Genomic DNA, 15,473 nt, shown 5'->3' with positions numbered 1-15,473 from the left:
GGTCTGCTTGAGACAATTTCTGTCATTTTTCCCCATGAATGAGCCATACTTTCACATTTCTTTGTATACATGTTATTTTTTCTGTTGAAAACTGGACATGTGAACCTAATGTGGTAACTGTGGACATCAGATTCTCCTCTTTCCTAGGGTTTGTTTGTTTTTGTTTTGTTTGTATTGTTTTTGATTTTTTTAATTATAGTAGGCTCTATCTAGGCCAAAATTTAAGGTCTTTCCCTGAACATTTGTGGTAATTTTATCATTTCCCCATATAGGCAATTGCTCTGAATGTCCTACTCATTAATGTCTGGCTCCCAAAAGGGGAAAAAGAGAAAAATAAATGGAGGGAAAAGGTTGTTAGCCCTTTAAGTCTTCTGGGTTACTTCAGGCAGAGAACTTTAATAATGGATGGAGTTGCAACAACAATGGCTACCTCCTTTATCTACACCTTTGAGATCAGGGGTAATGATCAGGGCATGAATCTCCAAGTTCCTTTTTTGCTCACCATGGCTCTTGCACTCTGTGTACAAGCTATTCAATGAATGTGTGCAGAGCTGCCTGCCACAGGGCTGGAGGGTGGGAGTAGGTAGTTGCTTCTGTGCTAAGAGCTAAAATGGACTGAAATTTACTTCAATTTACCCCCAAGCCTTCCTCTGAAAGTTGCAAGCCTTCAAAAGACATTAGACATATTCTACCAGTGCCACTGTTGTCTACGTGGGGAGATGGAATCCTGCTACTTCATACTCTATCATCTTCCCAGAGTCCTCTGTCTAGCTCCAGTTTTGGTAAATGTAAGTTTTATTCCCATTCCTTGTATACAGTCTATGGTTGCTCTCATAGTACAATGACAGAACTTGAGTACTTGGGACACAGACCATTTCACACACAAACCCTAAAGTATTTAATACATGGCCCTTTACGTAAAGTGTGCCAACTTCCAGCTTAGAAGAGCAACAGAAGTAATGTTATAACACTTTATTTCCAGAACCATTAAATGCCTACATATGAAAATCTGTGACCTAAAAATCTAAAACAACCAACCTGACATGACATGTCTTCTGATGAAAAACAAAAACTACAGTATCACTGGTGGACTGTAATAGAATCCTGATGCTAATCACTTTGAGTTAGCTTTAAATCTACAGGCTAAAGGATACAGTCCCTAACAAGACAGTCTTTACTTCATACACCAACCACAAGCTAGGGAGTTGAGGCCATGTGTACTTCTAACCAACTGACTACAGATCTGGGAGGTTTCCATGATTCCTCCCCGTCAAGCTTAGAACTCAGAACTATACTCAAACTAGTTTTCTTCTAAAGAAACATATAGGGTGAAGTCTTGGAGGGCCCCAAACACAGAAATTCTGTGCCTTCTCTCTATGCAATCAGGGTATGTCACTTTCCTGGCACACAGATGTGCTTATTAACAAGGAAGCTCTATACAGCTTCAGTGTCCAGAGTTTTTATTGGAGTTTCATTACAAAGATATGGTTTATTAAATCACTGGCCACCTATGTGACTGAACTCAATTTCTAGCCCCCTCTCGTTCTTGGAGGCAGATGGGATGACTCAAAGTCCAAACCCTCTAACCACATAATTAGTTTTTCTAGTGACCAACCCCCATCTTCAGTCATCATGTTAGGCATTAACTCAGGTGTGATCCAAGGTCTCATGAATAACAAAGACACTCTTACTTCTAAGGATATTCCAAGATTTAAAGTCTCCCTGCAGACAGAGACCATTCATATTCTTCATTACACAAAAACTACTTCAAATATTCTTGCCAAGGGAAAAAAAATTAATCTAAACCTGATCAAGACTCTATATTTAGCTAAAAGTTTATAGAAAATCCGTAAGACAGAGGTATGTTAAATTATACCAAGAAGATGATATTAGCTCAGCCTGGTTGTAGGAAGTCCTAAAGACAAATGATTCAATATCTTCAACAACAACAAAAAATTGGCATAGGGATATGGCTTAAAAGAGACTTACGAGACATATCAACCAAACGCAATATACAGACCTTGTCTGGATCTTGATTTAAATAACTAAAGTATGAAAAAGAATTTTTGAAATGGTAGAAGAAAAGGGATACAGACCAACCAGGTATTACATGATATTAGATGTTCTGGCTATCTAATGGTGCATAATAAAACACTCCAAAGTTTAACAGCTTAAAACAGCCTTTTATTATTATCCTTCACATTCTTCTGGGCTGACTAGACTCAGTTGGTTAGATCTCACTTGATGTTACTCAAATGGCTGCCATAAGATGCAAGTTGTGGCTGATTCATCTGAAGGTTTAAATGTGCTGCTCATCCACAGTGGCAGAAAAGGGATGATGGCTGGTAGGTGGGCACTCAACTGGGACCACTGACTGTAGGACTATATGGGGGCTCCCCATGTGGCTTAGGATTTTCACATCATGGCAACTGGGTCCCAAAAGAAATGTCCCAATTTCTAGAGGTCCAAGAGACCCAGGTAAAAGCTGCCAAGTTTCTGATGATCTAGTATTAGTAGTACCAGAATGCTGTCATGCTGTATTCATCAGGATACTATTATTATCATTGCTATACACAATATATATGCATTTAGTTATCCACATATTTTTATTTTTAATGCTCTTTATCCTTTGCATTTCTAAGCTTCTGAGGTAATTTACCTTCAAGCTGAAGAATATCCTCTATTATTTCCTTTGGTGCAAATCTTCTGGTGACAAATTCTCTATGTTCTTGTCTGTTTGAAAATGCCTGTGTTTTTCTTTACACACAAAGAACATTTTCACTGGGTATAGAATTCTAGTTCAATTTTTTTCATTATTTTTTTTTTGCCTCCAATTGTTTCAGTTTATAATTCAGCTGTCAGGCTAATTCTAGCTTCTTTGAAGGTCTTCTTTTTTTCTCTGGTTGGTTTTAGAATATATCTCTTTGCCTTTGATAGTCAGTTGTTTTACTGTATACTGCTCAGATCTCTGTAAAAGGAAGAACTTGCCATCCAAGCTATGAAAAATGCTGTTAGCTATCAGCCTGTGACTGCAGTACCTGACTGTAGTGACTAAGGTAAGGCCAAGTTCTTTTTGAGCAACTCCCAGCCAATGAATAGGCCCAGCAGGTATAGTAGGGCCTGGCTATCTCTGGATATGCTTCCAAAAAGCAGCCATTACTCCACAATTCCCCAGTGATTTGCCAAGCTATAGCAACCCTGTCTGAGGTTCTCCCTGCCCAATCATGTTTCCTTCCCCTTATGTTTCAAAGGCATTAGCCCTCAATAAATCTCTTGCACTCCTAACTCTGTGTTAGGATCTTGCTAAGAACCCCAACTGACACATATGATAAAGGATATCTGGGGGTGGGGGTGGAGAAAAACTATAGTAAACAACATTCTTAACAGTGAAATGCCGAAGGTTTATCTGAGATGAATTATTGGTCAAAGATGCCTACTAAATACCACTTATATTCAACATCATGCTAGCTGTAGCCAGTAAAGTAATGCAAGAAAAAAAAAAAAGAATTTAAAACTAAAAGGATTGGAAAGTTAGAAATAAAATGTTATTATTAACCTCAGATTGTGATAGTTTATGGACCTAGTTCAGAGCATCTAGAGATAAGTTAATAGCATCAATAAGCAATTTAGCTAGTTTGCAGAGTAAAAGTCAAAATATAAAAAACAATTGTATTTCTACATTTTATGTTGAGCCATATGAATTACCACTTTTAGAGATGAGAACAGGCAAGAGAGCCCAGAAATTGATTCATGCATACATGCCTACTTGACTTATGAATAAAGTGTCACTGAAGAATACTGGGGAAACAATATTGGGGAACAGTTAATAAAGGGTGCTGGGACAAGTGAATATCTATATGAGAAATAAAACCCTGACCTCACACCAATAACAAAAATCGATTCCAGTTAGAATTAGTGCTATAATTGTGAAAGGCAAAACAATAAATTTCTATATTCTAGACAATAATACAGGAGAATAATTTTTTAAACCTTTTTTTTTTAATGTTTATTTAGTTTTGAGAGAAAGAGGAGAGAGGCAGAGAGGCAGACTGACGATCCGAAGCAAGCTCTGCACTGACAGCAGAGAGCCCCACACAGGCCTCGAACTCATGAACCATGAGATCATGACCTGAGCTGAAGTCTGACACTTAGCTGGCTGAGCCACCCAGGGTCACCCAGGAGAACATTTTTATGACCATGGATAAGAAAGTATTTCTTGAACGGTACACAAAAAACATCAACTGTAATGTGTAAGACTGAGAGCTTAAACTACAATAAAATTAAAATTAATTAAAACTAAGAACTTCTGTTCATCAAAGTCACCATTATGTGTGGAAGGGATGATCACAAGTAGGAAAAGATATTTCTTATACATATAATCACAATTGTATCCAGAATTTATAAAGAACTCCTAAAAAACAAGAAGGAAAAAGATATGCAACCCAACAGTTAAATAGGGCAAAAGATTTAACTTAGATTTCACAAAAGTTGATATCCAAATGGTTAAATAAACCCGAAAAGTTGCTCCACCTTATTAGGAATTAGGGAATTGTAAATTATCTCCACAAAAAGATACCATTACCTACTCTTCAGAATAATTTTTTAAAAAAACATTATGAAGTATTGTAGAGGAATTCCTGATGATGGGACTGTACACTAGAACAAGCACTTTGGAAAACCACATGGTATTATGTATTAAAATAGAAGATTAATACCCTATGTCCCAGCAGTTGCACTTAACTCCACCAGAAACGCATATATATGTTCACCAAGAGACAGCATTTACTTATAAGAGCCAAAACTGGAAACAAGTGAAATGTCAATCAACAGCAGAAATTATATATATACGTACACACACACACACACACACACACACACACACATATATATATATGTATATATATGCATATATACATACACACACATATACATATTGGGGCATATCCACATAATGCAATACTATTCAGTGATGAAAATGGATAACTATGGCCACATTCAACAGCACAGAGAATCTTAGAAACATAACACAAGAAAAAGCAGCTGGAAAAAAAAAAATACAAACTGTATGAAGTTCAAAAAACAGATGAAACCATAGAGTTTAGAGACACATGCTCAGATGGTAAGACTTCTAGGGAAAGAAATTACCATAAACTTCAGGACTATGGGCAACTTTGGGGATAGTGACTGGGAGAGAGCCTCAGAGGGAACTCAGGAGAGTGTTTAGTTTTTAACTAGGGTGGTAGTTGTTTATAGGTGTTGGCTTTGAGGAAAAAAAGCCCACATTTTATGCATGTATGTATGAATTATATCTCACAATAAATGCTTTAATTAAAGAAAAAGAAATAATCAAATTCTTGGACATCTTTTACACTCCTTGGAAGACGACTCTAATTAAGTGGTTAGAAGATTACCTACACTAGGCCACCTCTAGAATGAACATGATTTATCTTCTAGACTGCAAAGCTTCCAGTGGCTTCATCTCCTTTTAGTTACAGAAACTAAACAAAGTCATCTAGGAGCTAAAGTTTTCCCCACTAACCTCTGTAACAATAACCTCTTTAACTCCTGTTAAGTTTTACTATAGCTATCTTTAAAAATTAGTATCTTTTAAATGTAAGTTCATCCAAGAAGAAGTATATGCTCATTTTTTCAATTGGGTGTTTTCGTGTGTTGCAAATAACTGTCTAGTTAAGGAAGATCTCCATAGTGCTTTCCAAACCAACCTAACACAGAATAGGAGGCAAACTTTCCACAATCTTTCCCTCAACTGTCCTCTGAGAAGATTGGGAAAAGAGTTATTTCTGTAATATGAACAAAAGATCCTTTGGCTGACTAACCATAGTCCTGCAACTGATATACTGGGGCACAACAAGAAGTGGAACCCATCACCTATTGTGTGTATATAAAAAGATCTCTTAGACCTGCACTGTCTTCTAATCACAGCATTTAGGAATTTATCTTTCCCCTAAGGCAACCTTGTTACTTTTCAGGAGGCAGAGCAATGAAAAGTATAAAGCCTAAGAGCTTTGGAATCAAACTTGCTTCTTATTCTTCTTGTACTCCTTATTTGTACTGAAATTTTGGGCCAATTAATGAACTAGCTGAGACTCCAGCAAGTACTTAAAAAATACTAATTCTAGCCACCTCTGCCTTAGGCACCTGAAAGCCAGGTAGTGAGTTGAGATAATAGATGCCTAGATGTTATGAGAACAACCAATGAGCGCACAATGAACAGTCAGAAAAGAGTATTTCTGTTTCTTGACCAAAGTGAGATAACAAAATTAGGTGGTACTATAGTTATGAGCTTGCTTGCTTGCTTCATTTATTTGTTTATTTATTACTATTTTTTAATGTTTATTTATTTTTGAGAGAGAGAAAAACACAGAGTACAGGCAGGGGAGGAGCAGAGAGAGAGGGAGACACAGAATCCAAAGCAGGCTCCAGTCTCTGAGCTGTCAGCATGGAGCCTGATGTGGGGCTTGAATTCATGAACCGTGAGATCATAACCTAAACCGAAGTTGGAGCTTACATGACTGGAGCCACCCAGGCACCCCATATAGTTATGAGCTTTAGAAAGCAAAACTCTGCATGTGTTTTCAACTTGAACGTTAGAAAGCTTGCCTCCCAACATCTTAAAAATCTGTTTACTGTTCTGGTAGAATAGTAAAATAAATAAATTAAAAAGCTAGGCTTTTCCTTGGGCTTCATCTTCGTTTGTAAGAAAGTTAGATTAGGAAACAGATTAAGGCTTTTAAAAATATCTTTTGTTATTCAATCTATCAAAGGAACAGGTCAGGAAAAGCCAACCATTCTGATCAATTAGGATTGGAATGTTCATTAGAGATACCTGGCATGCACACCCTATGGTGATGAGTCTTCTGTTGAGAAGTGTCTATGTTCCCCTCAGGCACGGTTTCATCCTTCTATATTCTATATACCAAATCTTAGTAGCCTTGCCAAACAGGAATGGCAATGGCCAAAGCACCAATGATAGAAAATGTGGGCTTTTCTGTGATTACTGTGATTTCTAATCGTAACCTAATATTAGTAGTGGTAATCCAGGGAACGCACTAGAAGAACTGCACGTGCATGGTGCTGTGTTAAGAGCTCTGAAAGCAGACAGGCCGAGTACTTACTGGATGTTGGATTTCTGCTCTCATAATTGAATACTGAGCAAATTATTTAATTTCTATAAGCCTCATTTCCCTTATCTTTAAAAAACAAGGAAGGCGGGCGCCTGGGTGGCGCAGTCGGTTAAGCGTCCGACTTCAGCCAGGTCACGATCTCGCGGTCCGTGAGTTCGAGCCCTGCGTCAGGCTCTGGGCTGATGGCTCAGAGCCTGGAGCCTGTTTCCGATTCTGTGTCTCCCTCTCTCTCTGCCCCTCCCCCGTTCATGCTCTGTCTCTCTCTGTCCCAAAAATAAATAAACGTTGAAAAAAAAAATTAAAACAACAACAACAACAACAACAAAAAACAAGGAAGGCAAATACAAAATTTGTAGCAAATTTTTATGAGTTTTGGCAATTTTTATGGACTTATCATCAATTAATTTTCAGGGCTTAAAAAGTTACTAAGAGCCAAGCCACATGAATGTAACATAAAATGTATGATCTGAGAAGGAATGCTCTCAGGCAAAAATCTCATTTTAAATAATGCAAAACAAGGCTGTTGCTTTGACTCTCTCTCTACGTTAGTTTTAATTGGAAAAAACGTGATATATATTCTGTCATAAGACTGCTACACATACATACTATCTGTTTCAATCATACTGTAAGAAACAAGAAATGGTTGAACCTACTGGCAAATTATCATCAGAAAGAGTGACAACATGAATTTTCATGTCAACATGAAAACTGTTGTTCCTGGGAAACAATCTTCAACATTAAAATGAACTATTTACTTGTATCTATTCAAAAAGCTCTATACTCTGCTACTTGGGGATAAACAATACACTATATATATAGCATCTTTGTATCAGACATTCTGCAGTAATCTTTGTGAGGTTTCATTGTGGCTGAGGTAACCAACTGGTACCATCTGCCTTCAATACTGTTCCAGTCTAAAATTACCTTTGCCATAGAACTCTGAGGTCTCAACTCAGGTCTCTACCAAGCTCTTGTCCAAGCATTTCAGCAGACCCAAAGAGGATGAGGAAATCACATCCCAGGCCACAAGTTCCTCCATAGCCAAGTCCATTTAGATAGGGATTGACAACCTCTCCCAACAAAAATATAAATCAAACTCCAGAATTTTCAAAATGAATTACTACTTGCAACCTAGGTGGGTGTCTATTTCCTAAAGGATATGGATCCTTCTTTAATCAATAAAGAAAAATGAATTTTCAAAAAATTCAGTCCTGATTTGCCTGTTATCTAGATCCCACAAACCACCTAAAGGGAGATATTTAAAACCGTCATTCCTATTGGTTCTCCAAGTTCTCACCTTGTAACAGATGAAATAACCAGATAACAAGACCGAGCTCATTTTCTAGTAAGGTGGCTCTACAAAATTTGAGATTATATATCTTTAGTTTTTATTCAGTTTTTCAATATAAAAAGCTGTACAAAGACTTTTTTGTAAGTACCATGCAGCCACTGCCTGCTGTGTTTCTCAACATCAGTTATGTAAAGGTATGAATGATATATTTATTTAAAAATTTGGAAGCAAGGAAAAAGGTAACATTCAGAACACTTACTTGCTTTATTTTCAAAGAAAAGGAACATTATAACCCATCACTTTTTTTCTTGCTCTCTTTGTTTGGCTTATTGTCTGAAATCTAAATTTATGATAAAATGTAAACAGAAATCTTATTTTAGGTCTCTAGCACAATTATTTTTTATATATTGCCTTAATGTAACGTTTAGTTTCCTGACATTATTATAAGCTACAGGGAATATTTTTTCAGAACTAAGTCATGTATTTAGTTATAATTAAGTAAATAAATACATCATAGGCAGCACCATGTAGGAAAGAGACAAACAATCACCTGGAGTGAGGAGACGAGAATTCTAACACCAGCCCCATTACCATAAAGTCATGGGATCTTCAGCACCTTTCTTAAATTAAACCTTGGAAAAACCGTACGTCATGCTACCAAATAGATGGTACTTGAAAACAGATGTTATAATTACAAAAGTGGTAAGTACTATAAGTACCAAATACAATAAAAGTTTGGAAGAAGGAAGAAAACACCTCAGTCATAAAAATCAGAGGGGTAGTTAAGTTGCTTTTACTCTCCCTCTTTCAGCTGTGAAATTCTAGAACTGGTTTTTAGCTAGGAAGACTAAAATGGGCTTCATGGGATATCTATGCTAGGTCTGAAAGGAAGGACATCAGATTATACTTTCTAATTTTAGGTATAACATGTTTAAAGATGTGGCTTAGACTGGCAACTAGAAAAGTGATATAGATGTACATCTACAGAACTTACACTCTAGAGAAGTCCTCTTCCAGGTAAATATTTTGAGGTCTGACACCCATACTTACAGCGCTAACCACCAATTCCACTGCTCCTGATCTGACTCTCCCAACCTAAGCTTCCAACACTCCCCAGAAATATCTAATTTAAAAGGTAATTCATATAGCTAAGGAGGCTTTTATTATTACTAATGACTCTATTGACCTATCTGCATATAAAGCTCATAAAATATATTTCAAAGAAATCAGTTACACTTTTTAAAGGTAAATAACAATCGGATATTATTCAAGGTTTGACACTGAGATAATTTTTCAACTTAAAATAAAATTACCTGTAGTAGTCCTCCATCATCAAAACGTAATACTTCTATTATGCTCTCCGACTGAATAAATGCTGTGAAGGAAACAAAACATACTATCACTTTACAGGAACATAAATTTCATTTAAATATCTTTTACCTTAAAGTTAATAAATACAATTCCGCATTAAAAAAAAATGTACTGCTTGAGGGTGATGGTTAAAGAGGAAAATGCAATACTTTAGGATTTTAGCAACTATGAAATGCTTTAAGAATAAAACAATACAACCCAATTAGAAAGCAGTTTTTAACAACCTATAGGCAGTGTAAGCCACTTGCAAAATATCTATTCCTGCTATACTCCCAGAAAGCACAAAACAGTCAAATTCAACTAGATGCAACTGGTTATTTTCACTGACAGATTAACCAAAAATATCACAAGCACATGGAAAAGATCATTAGAGGATTCTACTTCCCCCAAGAAAGATAAGCTGACGTTCTGTATCATCTGCTCTTTTATAGCAATGACAAGACCTGGCGTCATCAGTCAAGAGAGACTTGGAGAGAAAATGGGCATGGCAAATGGCAAGAGGAGATTATTCTGTTCCAAGAAACTGAGTATAGTGCAAAGACATGATATTTAGAAAGCTGAACTTTCACCATATAATCTGGTGATTGTGCTCACAGGTATTTATGCAACTGATTTGAAAACTTATGCCCACATGGAAATCTGCAAGCAATTCTGTACAGCAGCTCTATTCATAATCACCCAAAACTGGACATAATCAAGATGATGTCTTTCAATAGATGAGTAGATAGACAAACTGTAGTATATCCTACAAGAGAATATTATTCAGTAACAAAAAATAAAATAAAAAGCCACACACTGTATGATTCCAAGGATATGACATTCTGGAAAAGGTTATACTACAGAGATGGCAAAAAGACCAATGGTTGCTAGAGGTTTGGGGAGAGGAAGGAAGATGTGAATAAATGAAGCAAAGGAAATTTTTCAGAGCAGTGAAACGATTCTATATGACACTGGAACAGTGGATTCACAGCACTACACATTCATCAAAACAGAACTTTAGAGTGAATCTAATGTATGCAATTAAAAAAATCATTTTGGAGATCAGGGGATCCCACGATGAAATGCAGAATATGGCAAAACCATTTAACTCTATTACAAATGTATGAAACCGCCTCATTGAAGGAGGGGTAGAGTGGAAGGAGGAGCTGACATAAGTAATGTGAAAGTGAGGGAATCTCTAAGACTAATGGTGAAAGAAATTGTATATAAGCATTATATTCTAGTTGATAAAGTTACTTCTCATGGGAGCTTAGGTTAAGTATTCTGATGCCACTATACATGGAATACGGGAATTGAACAATTAAATACATGGATGGTGAAAGTCTGGCTTGTCACTACTGGAGTAAGAGTTTATACAAAAGTAAGGAAAAGAAGCTGTAATATTCCATGTGGTAATAAACTGAGTTGACAACATCAGTATGAACTCACGTTTAGTTTAATATAGATACAGAGTTACATATAGAAATATTTATAAATATGTATACATGCAGAGGTTACAGATATATACACATATATATTTTCTTACTCTGCCAGTTGAGAGGGCCTAGAAGTAATAACACACAAGTAGCATAGTGCAGACCTAGCATCCAGATCTTGGGTTCTAATACCATTCTCTAGTAAAAGGAACAAAGGCTTCTTAGAGAAATGACTCAATCTAAGGACCAGGACAAGATATATACAACATGAAATTGGAGCATCTCATGGTGCCAGAAAGTGAGAAAGGGCTAACCATCAAAATAACAAAAAAATAATGTACTGATGAGAATTTGTCAAAGGAGTGAAAGAGTTAAGACAAAGAGTTTCGATATGACCAAAGCTGGAACAACTTAAGCAATAAAACAGTGTTAGATTATAACCCAAAGTATAAAACAAATATCCATGAGTCCATACTGATATAAATAAATAAGCTGGGAGAAGAGACAAAACTGCCAGGCAGATTGCTTTTTATAATTTTTTTTGCAATGTTATTTATTTTTGAGAGAGAAAGAGAGAGGGACAGAGCATGAGCAGGGGAGGGGCAGAGAGAGAGGGAGACACAAAGTCCAAAGCAGGCTCCAGGCTCCAAGCTGTCAGCACAGAGCCTGATGCGGGGCTCAAACTCATGAACCGCGAGATTATGACCTGAGCCAAAGTTGGACATTTAACTGAGCCATCCAGGATGGTTTCTGAACAATTTATGTATCTAGAAGATGGAGCGTAACTCCTCACCCTTTAACAAATGTGGGAAACTTTTTAACAAAAGTGTTTCCTTCCAAAGAAAACAGTTTGAAAAGGAGGGAAAAAAGTAATTTTACAGTGGAGGAAACTGACAAATGTTACCTCGTCAGATGATCAAATTCAACATCTCCGATGAAGTCATGTTGACAGTATGTACCTTTCATATGACATAATAAAAATGGTACTTTAGGGGTGCCTGAGTGGCTCAGTTGGTTGAGTGTCCAACTCGTGATTTTGGCTTAGGTCATGATCCTAGGGTCAGGGATTGAATCCCATGTCTGGCTCCACACTCAGTGTAGAGACTGCTTAAGATTCTCTCCCCCCGCCCCCCCTCCACTCTCTGTCCCTCTCGCACACACTCTCTCTCTTCTCTCTCCCTCTGCCCCATTCAGACACACACTCTCTCTCTTTCTCTCAAATAAAAAACATAAATAAATAAAAGTAAGGGGCACCTGGATGGCTCAGTCAGTTAAGCATCCAACTCCTGATTTCAGCTCAGGTCATGATCTCATGGTTCCTGAGATGGAGCCCCATGTCGGGCTCTGTGCTGACAGTGAGGAGGAGCTTGCGTGGGATTCTCTCCCTCTCTCTGGCCCTCCCCCATGCACACATGCACAAGCATGCTCATTCTCTCAAAATAAATAAACATTTAAAAAAAACCAAATAAAAATAATTTTTTAAAATGGTACTTTATGGTCTTCCTCCCAAAATCACATAACCCAATCTCATTATAAGAAAAACATCAGACAAATCCCAAACAAGAAACATTCTACAAAATACATGACGAGTACTCCTGAAAACTGCCAAGGTCACTGAAAACAAGGAAAGTCTAAAGGATTGTAACACACCAGTGTGGCCTAAGCAGACATGACTACTAAATATGATACAGTATCTTGAATGGGATCCTAGAAAAGAAAAAGGAAATGAGGTAAAAACTAAGGAAATATGAATAAAATATGGGCTTTAGTTAATAACCATGTATTAATATTGGTTCATTATTTGTAAAAAAAAAAAACAAGAAACAAAAACAAAAAGTACCATATTGATGTAAGGTAACAATAGACAAAAGGGTAAGGGGGATAGGAACCCTGTGCTACCTTTAAAATTTTTACATAAATCTAAAAATATTTTAAAGTAAAAAGTTTATTTTTGGGGGCACCTGACTGGCTCAGTTGGAAGAGCATGTGCTACTCCTGACCTTGGGGTCATGAGTTCGAGCCCCATATAGGATGTAGAAATTACTAAAAAAATAAATACACTTTGAAAAATAAAATAAAAAGTTTATTCTTTAAAAACATGAAGTAATGATATTTCATTTGGCTTAATACAACATTCACTGACTCGTCTTTGTTGGTCTTTGGGTATTCATCAGGGAAGCAGCTTACTGTTTCATCCCATGTACCTGGCTTTTCTGGTATGACTAAAGCTAAAAGCCAAGCAGCAAGGTGAGATACAAGCCAATTAGGTTACATTACCTAACTGGATGGTATTTCCTGCCTGCTGAGCATCACTTTTCCCTTGTTCTAGTAATCACATCCCGATCTTACTTTGGGAAAGTCCTGTCCTCCATTTTTTGTGCTTCTCTTCAACCATAGTGCCAACCTGCTCCACTGCTCATTCCCCATCACTTTTCAGTGCATAGAGAACACTCCAAATACTGAGTGCATGAGTAAAATCCCACCTTTTTGCCCAGATGTAAGTACTGCATTTGCATTTGCTGATGCAAATGATCTCCTTCCGGCTGTTATCTAGTCCTAGCTTATAGTTAGTTTCAGATTCATACTGTGAATGTAAAAGGCTCTGCCTAGCTCACCCACCCCATTTCTAACCCTTCCTCCACCTTTTAACATAAACTGAAATTTCAGATGCTCAGAAAATATCTTTTTGTTATACTCCCGTTTAAGAGAGATTTATTGATCTCAGGGCACAATGAACTAACAAGGATTAACTGAATAGCCATATGCTTACAATGGAAGAGACAGAAAGTAGGAGCTCCTAGTTTGAAGCTTTCCAGTTAATCAGCAGAGGAAACCAGTAAGAAAGTAGCCACATTTAGGCAATTTGAACAAGGGAAACCTGAGTAAGGTAACAGGGTCCAGAGTGACCCTCAACCCCCTAGTTGAATACAAACAGGCCCATTAGGCAACCCACCTCAAAATATCCCTAAGACTTAGCTGACCAATGGATTACTTACACCAGGGCATAGGCACCAAAAAAGGTAAATTCTGTAAGCTCCCATACCTCCTCCCCTCCCCTCTTTAACTACAGCCCCCTACCACGGCTTCCTGGCCAGCAGACTGCTTTGCTGTCCTACCTACCGCTTTTTTGTGATGTACTCAATAACCTTCTATCTCCTTTGTTCTGCCTCGGGTGAATTCCTTTACCACCTCCATGACCAGCTTCCACCCGTTAGGGTTGCCCCATATTCAGGGGCCCCCATCTGACCAGGAGAGACATCACAGAAGGTACTAGAAACATGATATATTTGGAAGCTACTAGTTATGATATGATGACTACCGCCTAACTTCCCATCATCAAGCTAGATCAGACCTTTAGCTAATATGAGGAGAACTTCACTAAATAAAGATAAAGGCAGGAACATAATTTGGCTGTATTGCATTTTCAACTAGGAGCTTTAAAAAAAAAAAAACATGAATTACCTTGGTCAAAAACAATATCAGCAGCTGTCTTATAAAGCCCTGAAATTAAAATACTGTGTTATATATCATCAATTTTCCTTAAAAGATGTAGAAATGAATAGCATTCAACTCAGGCATGAAATAAATTAAGATATTTCACTTTAGGGGCACGTGGGTGGCTCAGTTGGTTGAGCGTCTGACTTCGGCTCAGGTAATGATCTCGCAGTTTGTGAGTTTGAGCCCTGCGTCCGGCTCTGTGCTGACAGCTCAGAGCCTGGACCCTGCTTCAGTTTCTGAGTCTCCCTCTCTTTCTGCCCCTCCCCTGCTCGCTCTCTCTCACTCTCAAACATAAGTTAAAAAAAAAAAAAAAGATATTTCACTTTAAATGACCAGTTATAATAACTTCAAATTATATGCCTAGAAAAACACAACTGACACTAGAGAAATACTTAACCATTTAACGTGTTAACAATGTTAGGCTATAAAATATAAAAAGTAACCAAAGCAAGTCAAGTTCTCCCATCTCCAGATTCAAAACCACAACTTACAAGCTACTTCCACTCCAAGAACTTTTCCCCCTAATTTTAATTTACTTAAAAACATTTTTTAATGTTTATTTTTGAGAGAGACAGAGTCGAGCAAGGGAGGGGCAGAGAGAGAAGGAGACACAGAATCTGAAGCAGGCTCCAGGCTCTGAGCTGTCAGCATAGAGCCTGATGCGGGGCTTGAACGCAGGAACCGCGAGATCATGACCTGAGCTGAAGTTGGACACTTGACTGAGCCACCCAGGTGCCCTGCTAAATTTACACT

The 15,473-nt window shown here is 37.5% G+C and overlaps 1 protein-coding gene across 1 annotated transcript in view; it reads right to left on the bottom strand.

Moving 5' to 3' along the window:
• Positions 1-15,473, bottom strand: part of TMEM131 (transmembrane protein 131) — a 239,896-nt gene that overhangs the window by 169,743 nt on the left and 54,680 nt on the right. The window contains exon 2 of the mRNA XM_003983920.6: positions 9,750-9,811. Within this exon, the coding sequence (XP_003983969.2) occupies positions 9,750-9,811 (62 nt within the window). The remainder of the gene's footprint in view (positions 1-9,749; positions 9,812-15,473) is intronic.

Source organism: Felis catus, chromosome A3 (assembly GCF_018350175.1).
Source record: "Felis catus isolate Fca126 chromosome A3, F.catus_Fca126_mat1.0, whole genome shotgun sequence".
NCBI classification, from domain to species: domain Eukaryota; kingdom Metazoa; phylum Chordata; class Mammalia; order Carnivora; family Felidae; genus Felis; species Felis catus.
This window is presented reverse-complemented; position numbering and strand designations above follow the sequence as displayed.